This window comes from Odocoileus virginianus, chromosome 8 (genome assembly GCF_023699985.2).
Source record: "Odocoileus virginianus isolate 20LAN1187 ecotype Illinois chromosome 8, Ovbor_1.2, whole genome shotgun sequence".
NCBI lineage: Eukaryota > Metazoa > Chordata > Mammalia > Artiodactyla > Cervidae > Odocoileus > Odocoileus virginianus.
Genome location: NC_069681.1, coordinates 18,075,728 through 18,099,489, shown reverse-complemented (window position 1 = coordinate 18,099,489; position 23,762 = coordinate 18,075,728). Strand labels below are relative to the sequence as shown.

General features: G+C 45.7%; 1 protein-coding gene across 1 annotated transcript in view; it reads left to right on the top strand.

Moving 5' to 3' along the window:
* Window positions 1–21,572, top strand: part of EBPL (EBP like) — a 29,298-nt gene extending 7,726 nt beyond the window's left edge. The window contains exons 2-4 of the mRNA XM_020904001.2: window positions 12,029–12,098; window positions 19,194–19,332; window positions 21,022–21,572. Of these exons, the coding sequence (XP_020759660.2) occupies window positions 12,029–12,098; window positions 19,194–19,332; window positions 21,022–21,262 (450 nt within the window). The 3' untranslated portion in view covers window positions 21,263–21,572. The remainder of the gene's footprint in view (window positions 1–12,028; window positions 12,099–19,193; window positions 19,333–21,021) is intronic.
* The last annotated feature ends 2,190 nt before the right edge of the window (window positions 21,573–23,762 follow it).

The following is a 23,762-nucleotide window of genomic DNA, read 5'->3' as shown; positions in this document are numbered from 1 at the left end:
GGTTCTGTTTATGGTGTCAAATTAAAGCCTAAAGAATGGCGCCCAGAATGAGCCACTATCCATTATTTAGGGTGGCAGACAGTCCTCATACTTCTCCCGATCAGGGTTCAGTCTGTTCTCTAACATGAAGAAGGATGTTCCGTAGCGATCGGGATGGCTGTCCATGTAGCCACATCTCAGAATGACATATTGTTCCTCCTTTCCATAAAATTTGAGTGCCTAGTGGGCTACCTGTGTCTAGACACAAACAAAATAGATGACCCTTGTCCTCTCAGAGTTTATGGATTAGCAGATTTTTTCCTATTATTTCCTGTGGAAAATAATATTTATTAATATAAGTATTAATAATATTTATTAATGTCACTCAGTATGAGAAATTTCTCATATGAGAAATTTCCTTTGCAGATAAGGGCTAGGAGAAGCTTAGTTTCTTTTTTAAAAATTGGTCTATTTCTTTCTGACGGCAAGAACGAAATAAATGTTTCTCCTTTTCACTTTGGCTCCTTGGGTGCTCAGAACCATAGTTAAGGTCTATAATAACAACAAAAGATAGTCTACATATAGATGTTTTTATTGTCCCCGATCCAAATTCTTATGTATATTTTACCATTTAGTGGGATATTTTTGTTGTAATTAACCTAAAATCTTTTGTAAAAGGAGAAAACCTGTAAATACTTCAAAAGATTTTAATGCAACTAAACTTATTTCCTTTGAAATAAAAATATTCCAGGGAAATATCTTTTTTCTTTTATAATACTAAACACAATGTGTAACTGTTTTGTCTTCCTCTATCTCCAGAACCTGGCCTGGTGCCTGGTGTGTAGGAGCTATTCTGGGGTATTTGTTAATACTGAATGAATGGAAGAGTGATTCTATTCATTTAATTTTTAGCGGCATCTACCACTTACATTTTAAGCCTCCGATTGCTCAGATATCTAAAATGTCAGTTCTTGGACTTCCTTCGTGGTCCAGTGGTTAAGACTGTGCACTCCCAGTGCAGGGGTCTTGGGTTCGATCCCTTGTCAGGGAAGTAAGATCCCATATGCCACTCGGCAAAAAAAAAAAAAAAAAAGTGGTTAAAATGTCAGTTCTTTTTCTATGTCAGACAGTCTTTTGAAACAAGATTTGTTTAAATTATTTATTTCCACAATAATTGTAAGAAAAAATAACATATATCTAAAAGGAAGAAAAGTTAAAATTACCTAGAGATAATTATTGTTAGTATTCTTAAAAATAGTCTTCCAGAATTTATATGAATATATCCTATAAATATTTTTCAGGATCCTTTTTACAAAAGTGGGATCATATTATTCATTCTTTGTTGCTTTTTACATTTAGCTGAGTTCAGTGACCATCTATATGAGTCTCTTGAACTATTAATACCCCACAAATTTAAATAACTGCTTAGGATTCCATCATACTTCATGTATAACCTTTTTCACCAATCCTAGATTGTTGGGCTTACAGGCTTTTCCCAGTTTCTGGCAATTATATAGAATGTTCCCTATACATATTTATGCACTTGTCTTAAGTGTTTACCTAGGGTGAATCCTGAAAAGTATAGTTGCTTGCTCTAAGGGAAGCTAAGAGCTTCCCTGGTAGCTCAGTTGGTAAAGAATCTGCCTGCAATGCAGGAGACCTGAGTTTGGTCCCTGGGTCGGGAAGATCCCCTGCAGAAGGAAATGGCAAGCCACTCCAGTGTCCTTGCCTGGGAAACACCGTGGACAGAGGAGCCTGGTGGGCTACAGTCCGTGGCGTCACAAGAGTCGGACACGACTTTGCGACTAAACCAAGGGAAGCCAGTGTTTGAAGATCTCAGAAACGTGATCCCCATTTGTAGTCCCATCAGCTACTTTCTCCCAGTCGTCCAGTAGGAGATAGCAAGATTCTGTCAGGTACCTCTCAGATCTTCTTGGCTTCATCTGACCCTTGACAGTTGGCTCTGCTTCTGCCACCATGACCGCGACCAGCTTCATGGGTCCCATCCAGGCAGCTTCTCCCAGCCCCCGCCCCAGGCCCCTCACATGCCACTCAGGTGTGAAGTCCTGGGGTCCCACTTGTCTCCCACGGGATGAACCTTTGACAATGGTTTTTGGGAACCACAGGATAAATTCTTCCCTCCTCACCCAAGAGGAACTCCCCAAAGAAGCAGTAGTTCGTACAGTCTCTGGACAAGTGTAAGATTGAGACATCAGTTAGCTTGTTACTAAGCAGGTTTACTAAGTTGCTAAACAAGCACTAATGTAGCCTCGTACCTGATTCATGCCTCTCCTTGGTCCCATTTCCCATTTCTCCTCCTCTGCCTTCTTGGGACAGCGATCCCCATAAAAGTGATAGAACACAGTATAATACTTCCTCACTTAAAGTGAGGTCATGAGCGTGGACCCTCACCCAATAACGACTGGTTCCTTATAAAGGAGGGAATTTGGACACAGGGAGAGAATGCCACGTGAACCTGAAGGCATCGATCAGAGTGAGGCTGCTTCAAGCCAAGAAGCACCAGTGAGTACCATCAAACCCCGGGAAGGTGTAGGGGAGAGGGGACGAGACAGGCCCCCCTGCAGCCCTGGGAAGAAACCAGCCCTGCCAACGGGTGGCTCTGCACACCCAGCCTCCAGAACTGTGACACAGTTAAATGTTTGCGGTTTAAGCCACCTGATCAGTGGGACTTTTCTGTGGCAGCCCAATCCAACAAATACACCGCACTTCCTGGTAACTTGACTTTTCTCAGAGTGTCGATTTGTTCTGGGCCTCTCCTGACCTCTCCCGTGTATTCATTGTCAGAATCAGATTGGATTCACGCCCTCTTTCTGAATTGGTGCTCTCGGAGAATAAGAATGCTGTCATGGGCCCAGCTCGGGTCTGTTCAGGTTGTGATGCTTTGCAAGGGCTGCTTCGTAGGCCAGCCGCCAGCCCGTGCGCTGACTGCCTCCTTGTCCCTCCCGATCGGATCCGAGCGCCCGCAGCCGGGGGAGCGGCTGGTACAGCGTAGACCCTGGCCCAGTCCGCGGAGGGCACAGCGCGTGTCGTGCCCCGCACATCCGGAGAACGCCCAGTACTGCGTGTGGAAAGTGAGAACACCGCCATAGTCTAGGAGGGGTGTTTAGGAGCCAGGTAGCCCAGTCTCCCCCTTGAAATAGGACTTTTCTCACAGTCCAGGCAGATGTCCTCGGGTCCGCCACCTGTGCTGGAAAACGTTCAGTGGGTGCCATCTTTCCAAAATAGAATAGCTCTAGTTACAAGAAAGTGCTGCCTCATGCTGAGCCGAGACGAGCCCCCTTGTGACTTCTTTGGGGCCGACTGTGCCGCCTTCTGTGGCCCAGAGGGAGGCTGAGTCCTGTGTCCACCCCTCAGCTCCGCCGTTCCTCACGGCGTGGTTTCCTGGCTCTTCTCCGCCCTGTCCCTCAGCCTCACCCGCGCCACAGGCTGCCTTTCAGTGCGGGTTACTCAGCGCTGTCCCCGAGGAGCTCTGACCGTTCCTCAGGGAGCCTGGGGCGGAGTGGGAACGCGGGGGGAGCGTGGGCTTTGAGGTCCCACAGGTGTGCTGCTGCGGCCGGCCCCGTCCTTTCCCACCTGTGAAATCCTTGCCTCCCTGGAAATCCGTTCTGTGACACAGAGAGGAAGGAAGAAATACATGTGCATTATGAAATATCGTGGTGACTCAGTTGTGTCCGACCCTCTGCAATGCCGTGGACTGGAGCCCGCCAGGCTCCTCTGTCCATGGAATTTTCCAGGCAAGGATACTGGAGCAGGTTGCCATTCCCTTTTCCAGGGGATCTTCCCAACCCAGGGAACAAACCCAGGTCTCCTGCATTGCAGGCGGATTCTTTACTGACTGGACCACCAGGGTATGTGCATTAAATCTGTGTGAGTGACACAGGCTGAGGAGGCTTTGCGGAGCATATTACAGAAAAAGCACAATTCTCACTTCAGTGATTTCCCCCTTCACTGCTGCTGCTAAGGCACTTCAGTCGTATCCGACTCTCTGTGACTCCGTGGACTGTAGCCTGCCGGGCTCCTTTGTCCATGGGGTTTCCCAGCCAAGAATACTAGAGTGGGTTGTCATGCCCTCCTCCAGAGGATCTTGAGTCTCCTGCAGCTCCCTCATCAAAGGCAGATTCTTTACTGCTGAGCACCAGGGAAAATATTTATTTCATTGTTTACTCATACTTGTATTTTGCATTAAACTCTTTTGGCAGTGAAGAGAAATAAAAAGCAAAATTATATATATATATATATATATATATATATATTTTTTTTTTTTTAAGGGAGGGAGAAAGGAAACTTTCTTTTTGGGTTTCCTTATTGTGTTGGTCTCTTTAGGCTGCTGTAACAAAATGCCGCACACTGAGTGGCTTATAAACAACAGAAATCTCTTTCTTACAGTTTTGAAGCCTGAAAGTCCGAGATCAGGACCCAAATTTGAGATGTCTACCCCAAATTTGTAGACATAAAGTATGGAACTAATATCTTCTTCAAATGGTTGTTGAAAGGATTAAATAGACTTTGTAATTTAGGGCAGGTCTTCTCACACTTGACTGTGCCCAGGAATCTCCATAAGTCTGGGCTAGGGTCTGACCGTCCACACAAACTCCCAGCTGGTGCCCGAGATGTGGTGCATGGACCATATATGAATAGCAAGGATGTAGGGCATTGGGCACAGTGCCCGGAGCTTAGCAGAGTTCAATAAATGTTCATTCTTCTTCTGTCCCTTTTGTGACCCCTCCTCACCATCCTTCTTACTTGGATTAAGTTTTAATTTTCATCCTATCCCTAAGTAATAATGTGATAATACACATGTCCAATAAAGATGAGCCTTGGAAGGTTTCAAATCTAAGAAGTAACTGCCTCAGCCAAGGAGGGTGTATTCTTTAAAGTGGAGAAGTGGTTTTTAAGTCCTAAAGCAAACACGAAGCTGCCATGTTGTAGGAACAATAGAACTCGTGTGGCTGTGTGGAACCTGAACTTCTGAAAGGGCCAGCATGGTCCATTGTTAATGTCAGGCGACAGCCCGCCTGCTAGGACCAAATGGAATGGTTCCATCGAATGGAAATCGTCGCCTCATTAAGCGGATGACAGCTGGGCAGCATATATTTATGAAGTCAATAAAGCCTTGTCATTGAGGGGCTGTAGGAGGCTGAAGCAGCTGATCCTTCCAGAAACAATGATGTGTGCTGTTGCCATGACATGGAAAAACCAAGTCCGATTAGGCTGAGGTTTTATGAGTCAGATCAGTAAATGCTAATACAGTTTGACAGGATTTATGTATTGATTCTATTCTTACTCCTCTTTATTCTCCCACTCTTAATGCATTGTAGTTTTTCTGGCTCTTCAAACACATTTTTTTTTTTAAACCTTGCAAATATATTTAACTATAAATTCAGCCTTTACAAATACAAACACAAATTACAAAAAAGAAAATGTATGTTCTCTTTTATTTCTATAAAGCCTATAAAGGCTTATAAAAATTTTTCTTTAAGGGTGCAATGAGTAAATTGAGCATTCTTTACAAATTGGTCATTGAGTTATAAATAGCAGAAACGTGTCCAGCTCAAGCATATTTTTAAAATCTGAGCTTGGACTTGTAGCTGTCTCAGAGTCTATAAAATGCATTGTTAGAACTACATGTCTGGAACATATTAAGTGAAAAATGAAATGAGACCAGCCTCCCCCCACCCCCCCACATACTTCAAGTCATGTGAGATCTTAGTTCCTTGACCAGGAATTGAACATTGGAAATACGGAGTATTAACCACTGAACTGCTAGGGAAGTCTTGCCTTTGTTTCTTAATTTATTTGCCATTATTCATTTTAGCTTTTAAGTTGATTTTGTTAGCAGCTCAATTAGACGGTATAGTCCAGTCACATTTTAGAGCATTTAATATGAATTAAATGGTTTTTAAACCAAAATTCCTGATACATTGAACTTAAAATTTTTTAAGTCAATAAACATTGTGGAATTGTCCTCATCATCCTCTAGGTTGATAGTAAAACTAACAGCAAGGAGAAATTATTTTAAATATTTATAGCTATATAATAACATATACATGAAAAATATCCTGAAGGCTACTTTGGAACTCAAGCAGTGATATCTCTGGGGGATGAGATTGGGGATCAGGACAGAAAGAGACTTTTACCTTTCACCTTACAGCTTTTTGTGAATTTTTTTTAACTTACAGCATGTAATAATTTTCAATAATTTTTAATAGTTAAAATGGTAAAGGTACACCACCAGAAAGGATGTTGGAAGAGTAATCAGCATGCCGTGGGGGTTGGGAGCACCTGCGTGAGGCAAGGACAGGTGAGTTGTAACAGGAAAAGAGCCCTTATCAGGGTGAGCCCTAGTGGTAAAGACCCAGGCTGCCAATACAGGAGGTGCAAGAGATGCAGGTTTGATCCCAGGGTTGGGAAGATCCCGTGGAGGAAGGCATGGCAATCCTCTGCAGTATTCTTGCCTGGGCAATCCCACGGACAGAGAAGCCTGGTGGTCTACGGTCCATGCAGTCACAAAGAGTCAGACGCGACTGAAGCGACTTAGCATGCACACACAGGGTGAGCGGGAGCCCGCCCGGTGCAGCTTCTCTGCAGACTTAACTGGGCAACACGGAGAATTCACTCAGCGTGCCACCCGGAGCCAGGAGGACAAGGGGGCTCGCATGCAGATGGCTGTTCGTTCACCAGAAGGGCACAGGTGATTTGAAAAGGGAGTGCAAACACCGAGAGCATTTTCCCTTTCTTTTTGCGTTCATGGCCATTGGCTCTCCTTGCTTTTTATCCTTGTTGTGTGTATGTGTGTGTGTGTGTGTGTCAGTGTGTAGGACACGTTGGGGCTGGCAGAAGGTGAGCATGTTTGCCCGTGGATTTTTGAGGCTCCGATAACTGGAGACTCACGATCCTGACAGTGGAAACACCAGTTTGTCTTATATTAAAGGGCGTCTGAAGGGGAAAAGGACAGCGACCAGCTTACTGTGGCGTGCGTGCTGGGCCTGCACGCGGTGAGCCGCGACCCTTGCTGGTTCCCCTCCGCTGTGCGAGCCGAGGCTGATCCAGACCTGACCCCAGGCTTCCCGGGGTCTAGAGGGGACCCTGGCAGAGCCAAGCCCCCAGCGGGAGCCCCAGGTGCTCCCGGTTGGTCCCGGGCCAGGGGGGCCCTGAGTGTGTGTGAGAAGTGTGAGGGCAGAGGACCGCTGGGACCATGGGGTCCTGAGACAGGAATTCAGAAACGCAAGGGACAGCAGTTCACTTTTGACAAAGTGCTGTATGTTGTTCAGTCAGTCGTGTCCAACTCTTTGCAGCCCCATGGACTGCAGCACACCAGGCTTCCCTGTCCTTCACCATCTCTGGGAGTTTGCTCAAATTCATGTCCAATGAGTCAGTGATGCTGTCTAACCATGAACAGTATGAAAAAGTGCTATATATATATATTTTTTTTTTTAAGTATTTATTTATTTTATGTATTTGGCTGCACCAGGTCTTAGTTGTGGCACGTGAGATCTAGTTCCCTGACCAGGGATTAAATCTGGGCTCTCTGAGTTGGAAGCATGCAGAGTCCTAGCCCCTGGGACTAGGGAGGATGTCCCATATATCTTTTTTTAAATTAAGCTTTACTGTGAAAATTTTAAAAAATGCACAGATGTAGAGAGACTAGTGTAATGAGCAGGTTCAGTGTTTTCAAATTTTGCTGTACTTGCTTCATTTGTCACTTTTTTCTTTTTCTCCCTCCCTCTCTTTTTTTCCCCCTTCCTTTTTCTTTCATTATTGCTGAAGTATTTTCAAGGGAAGCCAGACCTCCTGTCATGTTGCCCCTACATCCTGAGTGAGTTTCTCTGTAAAAATCCAGGTTGTGCTTCTTAGGGGGCAGGTGTCTGCCTCTCAGACAGTGGTGGGAATAATTGCACTCGCTTGGAAATTCTTGATGACAGCCTCAAGCCCAGCCAGTCAGGGAGTCTGCCCTGGTGGCTGCCATGAGCTTGGCCTTCCCATGACTGATGACTTGTGGAAGGTGTGGGACGCACAGCCCGCTCCTACTTGAAAGGCTGGGCTTAAAAGGCGCTGACCCCACAACCCTCCATGGGGCCCCCTTCCTCCACGCCTGACCCTCACTGACAGGCACTCCGCCCCGGCCACTGCTTATGGGCCTCACCAGTGAGGTCAGTGGCCCAAGGGCTTCCAGTCAGTAAGAGACTCTGCGAAAAGGTGAAGATCTAGCCTAACTCTGCTCATTGCTCTCATTCATTCAGTTCTTCATTCATCAAACATCTGTTGAGAGCTTTACTCTGTTGCTTTATATTGATGAGGGAGTTGAAACTCAGAGAGGTCAAGATAGCAGGGAATATAACAAATAAAATCTGCTGAATTTTTTTTTTTTTTTTTTTTTTGCTCAAGCTCACCCAGATCTCCAGCCTGCAGTGCAGGGCGCTTACCCCTCCACCTGTTCAGGCCCTCTTTCCCAGCTAAGCAACACCCTACTGATGGCCTTTGCTGCTTACCAAGCACCTTTCATCTGGTCCTTAAAATCTCCAGGTAGTTGTTGAGCTCAAACATGAATTTTAGTTCTGGCTGACTAGTTCTTTACCATATATTATGATTAAAGACTTTCAGAGCTGATTACCTTCCAAGTTTATTTTGCAAGTTAGTATAAATTTCGTCTTCCAGAGCCTGGAAATAATTTTAACAGGGAAGAAAAAGCGCTTTATGGTTCATTTGATATAAAATATGAATTCATGGGAGGAAGTAAGTCTGTTTCCATTCTCTAAAATTCTACAGGTAGTTTTGGTTCTTGGCAAATAGTAACTAATGTTTCCAGTGACTTTGATCTTGACCTTAGATCCAGGTCCCCATCCTGCGTTTACCCACAGAATTGCTCCTGAGGAAAGAGCCAGACAGAATGTCAGGGTCCAGGTTTGCCGATGGCTCCAGCTGAAGAGGTCGCTCGTGGAAGTCATGAGATCAACAGTCTAATTTTGGGAAGTCCTTTATCTCACACATAGGTGGACTGAGCCCCACAGAGGGTCATATTCAGCTCAGCCCCATTGCCCCTGCTGGCCAGTCCAGCAGATGTATTTTGTCTAGAAAGTTCCCCGGCCATGCCAGGGAAGTGATGTGGACTTCCTATGGCTCTGCTAAAAATAATTTTAAAAAATCAGCCGGTGAGAATAAGGAGCTACAAAGCAGACAGGGAGTACTTCTTGTTTAAAAACACTGTTTATCTCATGTGTAATTTTTTAAATTCTCCTTTAAGAAATAGGATTTTCATATATGCTCTGAGATAGACCACACTTACCCATTAGGTAACTTACAGAACGTTAAGAAAAGGGAAAGTAGGGCTCAGTGGTGAAGAATCCGCCTGCCAATGCAGGGACACCGGTTCGGTCCCTGATCCAAGAAGATTCCACTTTGCCGTGGAACAGCGGAGCCTGTGCGCCACAGGCGCTGAGTCCACTTGCTGCGGCTACTGAGGCCCGTGTGCCCCGAGCCTGTGGGCCGCCGCAAGCGAAACCACTGCCGTGGGGAGCCCTCGCGCCTCAGGAAAGAGTAGCTCCCGCTCGCTGGCAGCTGGAGAAAGCCTGAGCACAGCAACGATACCCTGCACAGCCATAAATAAACACATAAATAAATCTTTAAAAAAAAGAAAGAAAAGAGAAACCAGCTTCAAGCCTCTGTTCAGCGAAGACTGGAATGTATAAGAAGCTATAAAATTATGTTAATGAGATGGGGAGAAAGTCGGGTTTCTTCTCTCAATTAGAGAAAAAGAAAGGCAATTATAAACTGTGGCATAAACAAAAATATAAGAAAGTCCTGGCCCAAAGCCGAAGGAAACTAAAATGTAGCATGATTTTGAGAAATGTATGAGTGTAAGAAAGAATACTCCATTTGCCACATTCTTAAGTGACAGAAATACTGATTTGTAGAGTAAGAAGTTGTGGCCTGTTGCGGTGAACACTTTATGTAATTGCCATGTTGTCAATAGAGCATTAAGTGACTTTTCAGCTTTGAGAATCTACTTACAGTTGAAATGGGGAAGATAAACACATTTACAGAACAAGAATGGAAATGCAGTCAATCTCAGCCATGTGCAAGCAAAGTGGACAGAGGCTGAGAGAAGTGGGGAGGAGGGGGAGAGAGCTGGTTGGGGGTTACTCATAAGTGCTTGCTATCACAGAAGTCCATATACTGCACAGCACTGATGAAGGGGTCAGGTGAGGTTTGAAGCTGATTCCTGAAGTTACAAATTCGGGATAACTAACAGAAGAATTAAAGAGAATCCATGTAGCTGTTAAAGGAGTTCAGGACACGCCACTCCAAACTATGCCACTTTGGCACGTTGATGATTTTGAACAGAAGGCACCTGAGGAACAGTAGATGTGGGAAGAGCACTCTGATCTCCCCCGTTTCTAGCTCAGATCAGGTCTTTGAGTTTCCCTTGAGAAAGGTGCCCTCCCTTTACCGGGAGGAAAAGAACATTCATTTCACCGAGGACTGGGAGTTGGTGCTAAAATGGTCCTGTGCAAATAGCCCGACTCAAATAACCCTTGTCTTCCATTAGTTTCTCCCCGTGTATTTCCTGGTCACTTTCCCACAATTTACTGTCCTCAGCCCAAGTCCCTTATTCTCTTCACATCCCTGCAGTTACTGGTCTTTGGGTAAAAAGGCGTATGAGTTTTGGGGCCTGACAGCTTATTCAGGTCATTTTCCTTTTGAAGATCCCCATGTACGTGTCAACATAGTAAATCAAATGTGTATGCTTTTGAAGAAGTTTTTCCTCCCCTACTCTATCAAAAATTGGATGGAGGGAAGGGGAAAAGAACAGTATAATATATAGCGTAATTTTTCAGGATGGGCAGTTAATAGTGGGCCTTCCCCAGTAGCTCAGCTAGTAAAGAATCCACCTGCAATGCAGGAGACCCCAGTTAAATTCCTGGGTCGGGAAGATCCCCTGGAGAAGGGATAGGCTACCCTCTCCCATATTCTTGGGCTTCCCTGGTGGCTGAGACAGTAAAGCATCCGCCTGCAGTGTGGGAGACTGGGTTTGATCCCTGGGTTGGAAGATCCCCTGGAGGAGGGCATGGCAACCCACTCAAGTATCCCTGCCTGGAGAATCCCTATGCACATAGGAGCATGGGGTCACAATGAGTCGGACATGACTGATTCACTAAGCCCAAAGAAGTAGTAATAGAAATAGTAATATAAGTATAAAGATAGTTGCCAGAACTACAGTTAGAAGTGGTTAAAACTGGTGGCCTCTGAGAGGTTGTACTAGAAGTGAGCTTAGGGTTTAGGCAGAGACACTGTTCTGATGTCATGTAAGTGATTGTTAAAAAGAAACAAACAAACAAAAAGTTGTATTGACCAACCAGCAACAAAGTTTGTTCAAAGGAGCAACATAATCAGATATATTAGGGAATCCTAGTTAATCCGGTTTTTTAAATTTTAGGCAAAGAAACATGTCACTGATGAGGAAATGCTAAATATAATTACAGAGATTTCCTTACTCAAAATGTTAAATGTAGCCTGTAAGCGTTTTTAATTTTCCTAAGTTTGCCCTTATGCAGGAAGAAAGAACTAGTTCCTGCTCTGATAGTGATACTTAAATGCCACTTTTGTTACGAGAGATCTTGGCGTTTTTTTTTTGAGGTGAGACGCAATGAAGTACTTTGAAGTACTTCTGGATTAATCCAGAATTTAGCTTATTTACTATAACATTTAGACTCTTGGACAAAATTTTCAGCTTATTTTTTCCCCCCATCAGAACACCCCTCTGATTTTAGAATGCCAGTCAATGAAAACTAGCATTTACTATATAAACATTCACTCTGGATGTATCCGTTTCCAAGGTCAGCGAGCCAGGCTCCAGGACCTCCCTCCACCCGCCCGTAAGCACTGGGATTGTGCGGTGCGGGGCTGAGGGTGCCCGCCGGGACGTGTGCTCCTGCAGGCTGGGCGAGGGTGCTGCCCACGCAGGGGTGTGTCTGCGGTGCCGTCCTCTGGGTGTGATGCTGAGTTAGAGCATGTTTCTTTTTCTCTCTAGGAAGGCCCTTTTGTCTACTTGTCTATGGTGGGAAGCATCACAGACTCAGATGCCTTGATCGCTTCATTGTGTGAGTAAATGAGGGGTTAATTCCAAGTACGGCTGTCCATTAAATGAGTACCTGTACCCCACGTTGTATGATTCTATTTGCATGAAATGTCCAGAAGAGACAGATCTATGGAGACAGATGACAGATTAGTAGGTGCCTGAGGGTGCAGGAAGGGAGTGGAATATAGGCCAGTAATGGGGAGTGACTGACAGTGGGTTCAGATTGCTTTTGGGAAGTAGAAACTAATGTAAAGTGAGATTGTGGTTAATTCAAATCTGGGAATGTATTAAAACTTGTTGAATTATACACTTTAAACAGATTCAAGAAAAAACAGACGTGGCACATGAATTATATCTCAATAAAGCTATATTTTAAAATGTTTGCAGTGAGTGCAGATTGAGGAGTGTGCAGTATTTAAACTGGGTATTTTCCATACTTTTAACATTTATTTGTGTATATATATATATGTGTATATATTGAACGGGCTTCCCAGGTGGCTCAGATGGTAAAGAATCTGCCTGCAGTGCAGGAGACCTGGGTTCGATCCCTGGCTCAGGAAGATCCCTTAGAGGAGGGCATGACAACCCACTCCAGGATTCTTGCCTGGAGCATTCCATGGACAGAGGAGCCTGGTGGGCTACAGTTACATATATATATTCTTGTAGATAATTTCCAGAACTCTTCCTGCTCTACAGAGATATTAACTAGTTTTCCTTAGTGATCCAATGGTCAAGAATCCACCTTCCAATGCAGGGGACGCAGGTCTGATGCCTGGTTGGGGAACTAGGATCCCATATACTTCAGAGCAACTAAGCCTGTGTGCTGTAACACAGACCCAGCATGGCCAAACTAAAGGACACAGATTGCTTGGGGTTCTTGTTAAAATGCAGATTCTGGTTCAGAGGATCTGGCATGAAGCCGCCTAGATATTGATCTGTGGACTGCACTTGGATTCACCAGGATGTAGAACTTGTTAAAGATGGTAAAGAAGACTTTATTCGACAGAGACCACACCAGTGGGAGAGAGATTGGCTCAACCCTTAATACAGGGACTGGTGTTCATGTTCAGTCACTCAATCGTGTCCAACTCTTTGCAACCCCATGGACTGCAGCCCGCCAGGCTGCTCTGTCCGTGGGACGCTCCAGGCCAGAATACTGGCATGGGTTGCAATGCCCTCTTCCAGGGGATCTTCCCAACCCAGGGACTGAATTCTTGTGTCTTACATCTCCTGTATTGGCAGGCAGGTTCTTTCCCACTAGTTCCACCTGGAAAGCCCCAAAATGGAATTCTCCGGGCAAGAATACTGGCGTGGGTTGCCGTTTTCTTCTCCAGCGGATCTTCCCGACCCAGGGATTGAACCTGGGTCTCCTGCATCGCAGTCAGATTCTTTACCTTCTGAGCCACCAGGGAAGCCCTAAATACAAGGACAGGTGGAGATTTATAGGCCAGGAACAGGGTCGGAGTCAGTGGATGGAAAATTATTAAGAAGAAACATCAAGGCTGAGGGACTCATGATTGACTCAACAGGATTTTTGCTGAAGGCAAGCCGGGGTATTGATGTAAAGGGTGGGGGATGAGGAATTAGGTTAGATATCAAGAGTGATTGGAAATCTGCACTCCCTGTTTATAGCAGCAATATCTATTATACAACAGCCAAGACATGGAAACAAACTAAGTGTCCATGGACAGATTAGTGGATAAACAACTTGCATTGTATTTATCCCATTCTTTGCAACCCCATGGACTGTAGACCGCCAGGCTCCTCTGTCAATGGATTTCTCCAGGCAAAAATACTGGAGTGGGTTGCCATTCCCTTCTGCAGGGGATCTTCCCTTCCCATGGATCGAACCTGGGTCTCCTGCACTGCAGGTGGATTCTTTACCACTTGAGCCACCAGGGAAGCAGAATATTATTCACCCATAAAAAGAAGGAAATCCTGCTGTTTGTGATGACATAGATGGACTTTGAAGAACATTGTGCCAAATGATAAAAGCCAGACAGAAAAAAATGAAAACTATAATATCTCATTTATATGTGGAATTTGAAAAACCAAAACTCATTTTAGAGAAGGATCAGATTTGTGGTTGCCAGAGGCAGGGGCTGGGGAGTGGAGGAATTAAATAAAGATGTTCAAAAGGTACAGACTTCTAATTATATAATAAATTCTTACTAGGGATGTAATGTATGACAGTCAATACAATTAATAATGCCGTATGATATTTTTTAAAGCTATTGAGAGAATAAGTCACTCAAGTTACTCAGCAGGATTCTTGGGCCGAACCCAGAACCCAAGGTGCTGGGGCCTTTTGGAGAAAGGGTTTTGGAGGAGGCTGACTTGAGTTTGGTTAAGAAAAAGAATCGCCGCCCCTCGCGTCCTCATCTCTGCTCTGTGGCAAAGGCTCCTGGTCGCCGCCTCCAGCTCTTCCTGTGCCTCTGTCTCTAAACCTCTGCCCGAGCCTGGCGGTCAGTCGCAGGATAAAGGACGAGGATCACATGAGGTTTATCAACGCTCTGCTTGTCCTTTCCCGCCCTTTATAGGCGTTTACCCTGCAAACAGATGGTCAAAGTTAAGCGGTAGATGAGATGCCAGAGGTCTGATACACTGGGGCGGGCAGATAGCAGGGCCTGCTTCCCCTCCCCGCCCCGCCTTCCTCTCCAGCATTGATGCTGCCCCCGCCGCTGCCCCGGCCCCCTCTCTCACAAACACACGCTGTCACACACACACACACATGCTGTCACACACACACATGCTGTCTCACACACAAACACACACTGACACACACACACATGCTGTCACACACACGCACGCTGTCTCACACGCACATGCTGTCACACACACGCTGTCACGCACACACACACACTGTCACACACACACATGCACACACACGCACACACACACGCTGTCACACACACATGCTGTCTCACACGCACACACATACACACGCTGTCGCACGCACACACACACACATGCTGTCACACACACATGCACACACGCTGTCACACACGCACGCACACATGCTGTCTCACACACATGCACACACATGCGCGCGCACACACTGTCTCACACACACACACATATACACACGCTGTCGCACACACACGCACACACACACGCTGTCACACACATGCACACGCACACACACGCTGTCATACACGCACACACACACGCTGTCTCACACACATGCACACACACACACTGTCTCACACACACACGCACACACACACACACGCTGTCACACATGCACACACACACACGCTGTCACACACGCACGCACACACGCTGTCTCACACACACATGCACACACACACACATGCACACACACACGCACACACACACACTGTCTCACACACACGCTGTCACACACACGCTGTCTCACACACACACATATACACACACTGTCGTGCACACACACACACGCACACACACATGCTGTCACACACACTGTCACACACACATGCACACACACACACTGTCTCACACATACATATACACACGCTGTCGCACACACACACACACGCACACACACACACACGCTGTCACACACACTGTCACACACACATGCACACACACACACATGCTGTCACACACGCACACACACACGCTGTCTCACACACACATGCACACACACACATGCACACACACACGCACACACACACACTGTCTCTCACACACACGCTGTCACACACACGCTGTCTCACACGCACACACATATACACACGCTCACACACACGCTGTCTCACACACACACACACGCTGTCTCTCACACACACACACGCTGTCTCACACACACATGCTGTCACACACACGCTGTCTCACACACACACGCTGTCTCACACGCACACACATGCACACACACATGCTGTCTCTCACACACACACACGTTGTCACACACACACATGCTGTCACACACGCTGTCTCACACACACACATACACACGCTGTCACACACACACACACGCTGTCTCACACACGCTGTCTCACTCACACACGCTGTCACACACACGCTGTCTCACACGCACACACATGCACACACACATGCTGTTGCATGCACACACACACGCTGTCTCACACACACACGCTGTCACACACACACATGCTGTCTCACACACACACACTGTCACATACACATGCACACACACACACATGCACACACACACATGCTGTCACACACACACACTGTCTCATGCACACACACACACGCACGCACACACACGCACACGCTGTCTCCTTCATCTCTGCTGAATCGCCTGTAGCTTCAGACGCACCAAGCGCTCTCGCCCCTAGGCTTTTGCTCACACTTTTCCCCTGGAACACCTCTCCCTCCCCTTGTTCAGGGCTCGCCTCCTGTGATTTAAGACCTGAGCTTTTTTTTGTTTCCCCACGAAATGCACTTATTTCTGTAATTCGGGTTATTTCTTAGCACAAGTTCCAGGAGAGGCCATCTGATTTAGGGAGTGAGAGCTGTGTCAGTTCATACACCCTTCCCCATGGAGGGGGCAGCGGACACACCGCACGAGGGTCTGTGTGGGGCTCGTGTTCAGTGACCCCCTCCCTCCTCTAACTGGCCCTTGTGACTGGACCGGGTACCTTTTGGGGCAGAAACGAATGGTGGGCTGGCCACTGATCTGTGTGGTGCTGATCCTCACTTCATTGCCGTGATTGCTGGTGGTCGGACGGCATCTCCGACTCGGTGGACACGAGTGTGAGCAAACTCCGGGAGGTGCTGAAGGGACAGGGAAGCCTGGCGTGCTGCAGCCCAGAGGGTCGCCAAGAGTCAAACACAACTGAGCGACTGAACACCAACAACGGAAGGTCTGGGAGTAAGAGAAGAGCCTGCGATTAAGATCCAGGATTGTGTGTGCCTTGACTCCGGTAAAATCCAGAGGTCCTCCAATGCCCTAAGTGCCCGGCCCCTCCCCACCCCGCTTGCCTGTATGACGAAGTCTAGACAAGTGGCCCAGCCGCACGCCCTCCGGCCTCGTGGACCAGCACGGTGCCTGTGTATGCCTAAGGAGCCGCTCGCTTCAGTGCCCTGCCAGCCCTCAGAATCACTCCAGCAGGCCAGCCACATCGCCGTGGGAACGGGTCACCCACCCTGGTGTTACTGCAGAGCCCGCCTCCCGCAGCCCCTGCGTGCGGCCCCCCGTGGCACAGTGTCCCCCTCTCCGAGCCTGCGAGTGTCACATCACCAAGGAGCGGCCATCAACCGCATCCGTCCAGTGTCGCCCGCCTGTGGGCGCCCCAGAGCCCAGGGTGGCCTCCCTCCCTCCCCTGCAGGGTGAAGAGGAGGTGATCAGAACCCCTCATCTGCTGGTCTGTGCAGTGCCTTCCCTCCCTGGCCCATTCTCTGTCCCCATCACTTCCTGCGTGGTTTGACCTCACTATAACATGAGCCACCAGCAGGCAGACTTTGTGTTCTGTGCTAGGCATTCTTGAGGTCTAGCACAGAGGCATCTATATGCTACAAAAAAATTGTTGAATTAAAGAATGAAATGGGGACTTCCCTGGTGGTCCAGTGGCTAAGACGCCCTGCTCCTGATGTCCCAGGTTCAATCCCTGGTCAGGGAACTAGATCCCCATGCCTCAATTAAGAGTTCTCATGCTGCTCCTAAAGATCCCGCATGCTGCAACAAAGACTGAAGATCCCTTGTGCCACAGCTAAGACCCAGCACAGCCAAATAAATAAATATTTTTTTAAATGAATGAATAGGGTTATTTTTGTGAATGTCTGAATACCCACTAATCTCTCTGCTCCCGAAGCACTGACATTTCACTTATGATATTTTCTTAGATTTTTGGGTACACTAGATGCTGTATTCCACCTATTGTGTGTGTTTAAATTTAGAGGGAAAACTTTTACTTTCACTGTTAGTTGTTTTCCAGTGAGGTCACGGCTGGCAGTCAGCTAAGGACAGGCCGGACGACTCTGCCAGTTGTGTCTGGCCTCTCACAGAGTCTCCGCTCACATGTGTCCCTGTGTTATCTCATTTAACAGCTCACTCTGTTTACTGGCCTGTCCTTTCCCTGAGGACAGCCTTTCATCAGAAACCTCTATCCCCAGCCCTGGAGGGACCCTAACTCTAACCATTAAGAGACTTGTTTTGTGCTGTTCAGACCAATCAGTCAGATCTTGTAGCTAATTTTGGACCATTCATAGCTTTCCTAAGTTATGTGAGAACTGTAGTTAAAGGAAGCAAAGAAGTGGGGTCTTTGGGTCCCCCCCACACACTGGTTATTTGAGATCTTAGGACCAGCCCGTATTAACTTTGGTAAACAGAAAAGGAAAGAGATAAAGACAGAGAGAGAGGAGGGAGAGAAGGAGGAAGGAAGGAAAGAAGAGAGAAGGAGGGAAGGAAATATGACTTCATGCAAGGCCCTCGGTCCAGCACTAAAAAGTCTTGTCTGACGTCATGGTGCTTTCTGGAAGAAACCATCCCGATAATGGGGCCTGAAAAGATTTCTTAGTGCACACCTACTCCTGGGTCAACACAGCTGAGGCTTTTGTGGTGGCTGTTGTTAGTGAATACCGTGTCTGGAGCAGACTGAAATGCCTGCTTTGTCCATTTCAGATTCATTCTGTAGTCCAGGCTGTGTGGCTCCCCTCCCCTCCTTGCTGGCCCCTCAACACTCAATTCCTCTTCAGTTATTAATAAACGTGTTTTTATAAACATTTCCTGAACAGTAATTTTCCCACATCTGACTCATACAGACTTTATATTGAAATTGTGAAGTTAGGAATTATAATGCATCTACCAAGATAATTATGAAAGATTATCTTTGCAAAGTCTGACTGTGTCAAATTAATTTAGAATTCTGCTGCTTATGATGAAAAAGGAGGAGATAAAGAAGCCACACCTGTGAAAGCACTTTGGAAAATGCAAATCATTTACAAATGTAACGTGATGTTGTTTTCATTACTTGTGTCCAGTGGCAATGTGTTTTTGTCTCAAGACCCCTCTTTCCTTCCACTAAGGCATCATGAAGACTGTAGAGAGAATGGCAGTTCAATTATTCTTTTTATCTCCTCCAAATGGTGGGGGGAGGGAAAAGGTCATTTCCACCAACTGTCATAAAAATAATTGCCAGATGAGTAACAAAGTGTATTTTGTTTTTAGGGAAAGAATATGGCAAAGCTGATGCAAGATGGCTTTATTTTGATCCAACCATTGTGTCTGTGGAAATTCTGACCGTCGTCCTGGGTGGATCTCTGGCACTAGTCCTTGTTTATGCCATCGTCAAAGAGAAACATTATCGGTAAGTGCTCTCCTATCTGGCTGGAAAGAGGAGAAACACCAGCTGTCCTGATGCCAAGGGGACTTGTGGAGTGGGTAACGACCACCGTTCTTTGTTAGACAAAAAGTAGAGTAGACGAAAATCATTTGATGATAGTTTAATTTCGGGTCGGTCAAAATAAAAAACACTAGAAATAAGATGGTAGTGACAACCTCGATACTGTATAGACAAGCACAATATTAGCAGCTTTGGGTGATTTGCCACCAGTATTGTGGAAAATCAAAGGGTAGTTATTTTCATCCTTCGCCCCCAAATTATTGTAGAAACTCCTCTTCCACGTGTCGCAAAGAGAAGTCTCTTATGTAATTCTGAGGTGGACATGCAAGATAAATAAGTCTTTTCAGAAGCAGCTTGTATAAGGTATGAGGAAGGCAGAAGAGTGAGGAGATGGAGGAGAAAGACGGCAGATTAACCATCCGTCAGTCAGGCCCTGAAACTTTGAACTCTGCTCCCTCCCTCTGTTTCCTTCCTCTCCTTCTTAGGGACAGAGTGATCTGGGACGAACAGATTGCTTTCCTGGGAATGATTCCCAGGGAATGGTTTTAGACTCATGTCAGCTGGGTACAGTGGCATTCCATTTTCCACCATCTTGGATCAAAAAAGTCTGTGTAAAACTTCATCATGAAATTTCAAACTTGAAAGAAACCTCAGAAGTCATTTAATCCACTTGCCCCCACCCAATTTTACATAGAGAGTTGGTAGGAAAAATTTTCTCCTGGGTCCTTTGTTGTTGTTCAGTCGATCAGTTGTGTCTGACTCTTTGTGACCCCATGAACTGCAGCCCGCCAGGCTTCCCTGTCCTTTACCATCTCCTGGAGCTTGCTCCTGGGTCCCTTACACGTCCTTGACTCCATGATCGTGGCTGTGATTTTGCTACATTTACCCATGTGTTTATTATTTCAAACATTTTCACACATATGCATTGCTGAACATGTACCAGGCACAGTGCTTTATCTACATATCTCATTTAATCGCCACAATATTATTCGAGGTTGTTGTTGTTTAGTTGCTAAGTCATGTCCGACTCTACAGACCCCATGGACTGTAGCCCGCCAGGCCTCCTCTGTCTATGGGATTTGCCAGGCAACAATATTGGAGCGAGTTGCCATGCCCTCCTCCAGGGGATCTTCCCGACCCAGGGATCGAACCCAAGTCTCCTGCATTGTCAGGTGAATTTTTTACCACCAAGCCACTAGTGAAGCATTATTCAAGGAAAGGACTGTTATTAGCCCTTTTCCAGCAGGTGAGATTGGGCCTCATAGATTCACATCCAGGTCTCTCGTGACTTCACTAAACCTTCCAAGGGATAGGACTGGATACCCAAGAGACCTTCTTTGACTCCGAGCATAATTTAGAGAGGGTATTGTTGCTTCTCCAAGGAAAGTGTCGCTTCGTTGTGTCCGACTCTTTGTGACCCCATGGACTGTAGCCTCCCAATTTCTCTGCCCGTGGGATTCTCCAGGCAAGAATACAAGAGTGGGTTGCCATTTTCTTCTCCAAAGGAAAATGAAAGCATGGGTCATCAGTTGTCAACTTGCCCCATCGAGGGAGCTCTATGTGGAACCTGAGGTCCCACTTCAGGGGGGTGTTCTGCTGTGGGAGCTGATGGTACAGCTGGTAGTTTCATTCCTGTCTCTCTCTCTCTAACAGGCATTTCGTACAGATTACCCTGTGCGTGTGTGAATTGTATGGCGGGTGGATGACCTTCTGCCCAGACTGGCTTATGGGAAGCCCCAACCTCAACACCAACAGTTGGCTCTACTTTTGGGTCTATCTGGTATTTTTCAATGGTGTTTGGGTTCTGATCCCAGGACTGTTACTGTGGCAGTCATGGGTAGAACTCAAGAAAATGCATCACAGAGGATCTAATTCACGCAAAAAGTTTCAGTGAATTTTCAAAGTCATAAACACTGTCAGCTTGCCTTATGAGAGTGAATCCTTTTTGTTGGGCCAAAATGTAATGCATTCCAGTCTGTGCTTTTCTTTTTTCATTGTCATTTTTGAACAACCTAATTGATTTCAGTGGAATCAATTTCAAATGGACTAAGGTTGACGAGTTTTTTTGTTGTTGTTTTTTCCAATTAAATGGCAATACAGGGAACAGAATAAATTTTAAACAGAATAAAGCACATTTAATTATATCCTTTTATGGCTAACATTAATTGTTCTACATTAATAAAGCCAATTATCATGAAATACCATAGGGCATGTTATATTAATTTTTTATTTCAAAGAACTTATTGTTGCTTCAACTTCTAATCTTCCCACCAGTCTTTTGGTTACGGAAGTGAAACCAGAAATGAAATGAATGCTTCTGTTTTGCGTTTGTACTGTATCAAATTTGTGAAGCCACCACAAAAAATGACAGTAGAAGGAATTTGTGAGTGGGTTAACTCCTCATGGGTGAACACTGGGGTTTCACCAACAGCTGATTAATTTATATCTGTTCTCTTGCAAGGAGGAAGATTTGAAATACCTTACAAAAATACGATTAAAAAGTAAATCAGGAAATAGGAATATAAGGAAAGTAAGAGTGAAAAATAATAAGATGAAGGTAAAGTTAATATGCAGAAAGGCATGCCATGATGTCATGTGTAATTGATACAAGTGACACATAAATTTGACATTTACCTTCATTACCAAGAGGGAAATACAACTACACGCTGTTGCAGGAAGCACTTGTTTGGGCAGATGTAGCAGTTCTGTTGGAGGTGGGGAGCGGTACTCACCTTAACTCGTTCAACACCTGCGTTTCGTATAGCCGCTTAGCTCGGATGCATTCTCTGCCTAGGACGGTTGCCTGGCACAGACATACACCAGGCCCTGGTTGGTCACGGTGGACGCCGTCACTCAGCTCAGCCTTCGTTGCTGTCGGTCTAGGTCTCCCCTGACGGTGCAGAGAGCTGCAGTCATGGTCCTGGGTGCCACGTTGGTTCCACCTTTCGAGGTATTTGTGAGAGGTTTGACGGGTGAAAGCATGAAGACTGTTCTCAGCTGTTCCTTTTCGTCACTGTTTTTCTGCTCTCCGGTGACCGGGAATGTCTGTGGCTGTGGAGATGTGAGGGTTTGGGGCGTTGGCACATCGAGCGTTCAGCTTCGTGGGCAGCGAGAGGCAGCTGTGGTTGGGGCAGCGGGAACAGAGGCCAGTGGCGGCCTCAGTGGTAATGCCTTCCTTGGGAGGGGCCGCCCTGTGCTCCTCTGGGAGCCCTTTCCAGAAGTTTAGCCAAGCACCTGCTCTTGCAGTCCTCCAGTAAGATTCCCATATTCAGTTCTCCTGCTTAAAATACCTAGAGCAATTGCTGTTTTCTGTGCTTATATCTTGCATGATACTTGACTACGATATTTGTTGAATACTGAATGAATATGGGCAGGTAAGCTTGAGGAATATTATATTAGCACATTAAAGACTTTAGAAGTTCTTCAGTAAAGAAGTGAGATTAATTTGTTAAGCCCAACTTTCCCCAACATATATCAGACCACTTTAACAAGTAGGATGGTGTTTCATGGAACATCAGGTAGGGGGAAGCTCTGAGTAACAGAGTCCAATTTTCATGGGATTAAAAACAAACCAGTAAAAAATTAAAGTAGCATTTTAAAAAATGTCATTTGCTATCGCATTCTAATATTTAGGGGAAAACAGAAAGATATTCAAGTCTTACATAGAAAACAAAGACAACTATAAAACACTGAGAGAAGTTATATGAGACCTAAATAAGCAAGAGAGATATGTCATGTTCATGGATTGGAAGGCTCCATATTGTAAAGAAGTCAGTTCTCCCCAGATTGATCTATAGAGTCCATGTAATCCCAATTAATTAAATCCCAACAGATTTATCTATTTGCCATTTTTTAAATAAGTTGATTTTAAGATATTTTATGGCAATGCAAAGGGCCAAGAAGGCTAAGACAAGGCTGTGAGAGCTCAGAGCTGGAGGACTTACTCTACCAGACATTAAGCCTTAGTATAAAGCTGCAGTAATTACGGCAAGGTAGTGTTGGTACAGGAAAACCAGTGAGTAGATAGACCAACGAAGCAGACTGGAGAGACCAGAAACAGACCTTCCTGTGTGGACTCTGGATTTAGGACGAAGGTACCGCTGCAGAGCAATGGGGAAAAGATAGTTTTTTCAGTAAATGGTGCCAGGCCAGTTGCATATCCGTGTGGGGAGTATGAATTTTGATCCTCACCTCATACCATGCATAATATCAACTCCAGGGGAATTGTTGATTTTAATATGAAAGGCAAATAATAAAGCTTCAAGAAGAAAAAATAGGAGAATACATCCTTTAAAAGGATTCAAAACCAGCAATAAGTTTAACTACTTTAAAATCAAGTATTGATACTTTCGATCATCAAAATCCACCATTAAGAGAAAAAAAAGGAAGCCAGA